At 29.3% G+C, this 3,398-nt stretch overlaps 1 protein-coding gene across 1 annotated transcript; it reads right to left on the bottom strand.

Annotated features, from left to right (window-relative positions):
- Nucleotides 1-727: 727 nt before the first annotated feature.
- Nucleotides 728-3,002, bottom strand: LOC124489987 (uncharacterized). The gene is made up of 2 exons (XM_047052441.2): nt 2,184-3,002; nt 728-2,114 (listed from the first exon to the last, which is right to left on the bottom strand). The coding sequence occupies exons 1-2, from the start codon at nt 2,394-2,396 to the stop codon at nt 981-983; spliced, it is 1,347 nt and encodes a 448-aa protein (XP_046908397.1). The 5' UTR covers nt 2,397-3,002; the 3' UTR covers nt 728-980.
- Between the last annotated feature and the right edge of the window lie 396 nt (nt 3,003-3,398).

Below are 3,398 nucleotides of genomic sequence, written 5' to 3'. Positions count from 1 at the left end.
CATCTGATACTTTTATTCCGAATTCTTTTTTTTTTTTTTTTTTTGCTACAATCGCTTCTATGTTTGGAACATATATTCTATGTTGTTGTTATTATTATTGTTATTGTTCGATGATGATCATGATTGTTGTTGTTACCGTTGTTTAATAAGAATATTATTTGAATTTTGATGAATTTTTTTTTTAATCAAACCAAAAAAAGTTGTTTTTATTACTAGACTCAAAGGAAAAAAGGTTAGAAACACAGAAACGTTTTTTTTTTTGCATTTTATTCGTTCCACAAATCAGACTTTTCTATTGAGATTTTTTTTCGTCGTTGTTGTTGTTGTTGTTGTTGTTTTTGATTCACTACACGCTTTATTTGTGGAATGTTGAATGAAAAAAAAATAAATTGAAAATGAATAATAACGACAACAACAACAACAACAACAACAAAATAATAATAAAATCTACTTTTATGAAATTTTTTTTATTTTGATTATTCAATTCAACAAAAAGAAATTGATAAGGAATGCGTAATTGAAATTTATATTCTGGAATAATAATAATGATGATGATGATTATAGGGCAAACATGACAAACGATGAGATGAATGGTTTTTTTTTCTGTGATCACGGCCGAAAAGAAAGAAATCATAAAATATAGATATGTAATGATAATAATAATAATAATAATAATTTTATTTATGAATGTCAATTTTTGGAATCCAAAATTCGAAAAATAAAAAAATTTCTAAAAAACATGATATTTTTATTCAAATATGGGAGAGATAATAAAACTTAAATGTAATTAATAACAAGGCCATTATGTGTCATGAAATGATACCGAATTATGTTTTTGTTTTGTAAATTAAAGAAGGTATATGTTTTTGTTTTCTTTTTGAATTATGAATATACAATCATTTAATAAACCAACTTTAAAATAACTTATTGGATTTGTTTTTGTTATTTCATCACAATTATGAATTTACAATTGATAGAAATCAATCATCAAGTGGATAACAATAGAGAACAATTTTGAAACCACCACCACGTCCACGTTTCTTCTTTTTTGGTTTTGCAGAATCGTGTTCCGATTGATTCGAATGACGACGAGCACCACATTTTTCACAGCAATCACTATCACCTCTTTCTTCATCATCATCATCATCATCATTACTATCATCAGCATATCGACTTGATGTTGGGCGTTTTACATGAATTTCGAATGGTTTATCATTCATATGAAAATAATGTCCATTTTTGTCATTTTTTTTTGATGATCCCTGATGATTTGATTTATCATTAATATTATCATTAGAACCATCAATTGTTATTTGTGATTCCAAATTCAAATGATTATCATCGTAGATTTCAAAAACATCATTTGCCCCGTTTTCATCATTATTATCATCTTGTATGGAAGACATTGTAACGGATGTTCCACCAGTGACTACTCCTTCATCTCCTCCTACTACAATGGCTTTTTCTGCGCTTCCGTTTTGTGATTGATTACGGGTTACACGTTGATGATGTTGATTGTTCAGTTGTTTATTACGATTGTTTAAACGTTTACTACTTACAGTTTCGGTTTTGGAATTATTATTATTATTTGAAGTACATTCCTGCATACTTAAACCTTCGATATGTACAGATTGTCCTTGAGAGTTGAAAAAACGTAATTTCACTTTTGATGGCCGTACTGGTTGCAAATGTTCAATGGTGGGCTGTCCATCTGGTCCCATAATTCGTAAACGTCGTTTTTTATACGTATAAGGTTTACGTTGATTTTCAAGCCGTGTAGAAAGCTTTCCTGAATGTTTCATTATACCGGCTTTATGATCCGCACGACAAAACCATAATTCTTCGGGTCCAAGCCTCGGAAATTCTTCCGCTATCATACGAGCGAACAATACCAAATGGTTTGGAACCGGATATTCGCTAAATAATACGATAATATAATCACATATAATACGTGTAAATTCATTCATTTCTTTATCCGGAAGGGTTGTACCACCAATTTCTCCATTAATATTCAGTTGTTGTTCATGATGCAGACTTTCCAGTATTATTGGTCCATGTATATTGTGTTTTAATGATTCATTAGACAAGATTTGACGAATTGAGGCAAGTGGAACCTTTTTTGTGTGAAAGAGGAAAAAACTACAATGACAATGTCCCAAATAAAAAGCTATTTCAATACATACAATCTGATTATTCTTGTCCATTATGTAAAGATTTCGTTCGGCCAATGGTAATGTTTCATCATATGCAGATAATGACTGTTTTTGGTCCGACAAACTCAAGATAGCTGTAACTGCTGTTTGATCATAATTAGTTTCGGTGATTGGATCATTTTCTGAATAATTATTAGATGCCATCTCTGTGATAGATGTGACCATAAATTCACCATCATCCATATTGTAATGTGTCCTTGCTTCAACAAGAAAATGATATATGATTTGATCCAAGAAGATATATGAAAATTATTCCGATTATACCAGATTATGAGAGCGAAAAAACAAAATTCAAATTTGACTAAATTGTCCAAAATATAAAATGGTTACAATATTTATAATATGGTTACTCACTACTACTACTACTTCAATTGTTGTCGCAGTAAAATCGAGCGTGGATGACTATAGTTGTATACAAATTATTGTTTAGTTTTAGTAATAGTAGTAGCAAAAGTAGTAGTACACACACACACGAAAATCATGCCACAGATGAAAGAAACAGTGGTACAGCTCTAAAAGTGTTAACAACAACGAAAATGTGGTATGATTTTTTCGTGCGTGTAGCAATTGTCGTAATATGAGCTAGCAAAGAATTTTTGGATTCGAAATTTGATAAATTCCATTCCATTGGGAATTTTTCTCTTTCTATCATCATCATCAACAACAACAACAACAAAATATGGTAACAAAATTATAATCTTTGATCATTATTATGGATGAAAAATTACTAAAAATTCATGGAATGATTATTTGATTTTTTATCCCTTCTTCGAATATAACCACCTATATAAAAGATTCGATGAAAAGTTTTGATTATATCTAATCAAAAATAACTAACAATCTACTACTGTTTGTGATATAATAATCTTGGATCTTTTATGGTTATTGTTATCATTTTATCATCATATATCAAAGTGGATTGATCAATTCAACTCAATTCAGTAAATGATAATGATCAGAGATATTTTTTTTTTCTATTCGCTATGATGGCAACAAGCCTTCAAGCCATGTAATATTCAATTTAATTTTCTCTAACGATCATTATAATGATTATGAAAGTTGATTGTTTAGCCTATCGATGCCAAATGAATGAAATATTGGATCAAATGTTTTATCACATTGAAAACAATGGAATCAAACACATTATATTACGTATATGATGATGTACATGAGAGAGAGACTTAT

Source organism: Dermatophagoides farinae, chromosome 4 (genome assembly GCF_024713945.1).
Source record: "Dermatophagoides farinae isolate YC_2012a chromosome 4, ASM2471394v1, whole genome shotgun sequence".
In the NCBI taxonomy this organism is placed as follows: domain Eukaryota; kingdom Metazoa; phylum Arthropoda; class Arachnida; order Sarcoptiformes; family Pyroglyphidae; genus Dermatophagoides; species Dermatophagoides farinae.
Note: the sequence above shows the minus strand (reverse complement) of the source record. Positions and strands in the feature narration are given on the sequence as shown.

What these genes read in the sequence shown, in the direction of transcription:
- LOC124489987 (XM_047052441.2), bottom strand. Translation starts at nt 2,396, where the DNA reads ATGGATGATGGTGAATTTATGGTCACATCTATCACAGAGATGGCATCT. An exon ending in TGGACAAGAATAATCAGATT is followed by an intron (nt 2,115 to 2,183) that starts GTATGTATTGAA and finishes CACACAAAAAAG; the next exon opens with GTTCCACTTGCCTCAATTCG.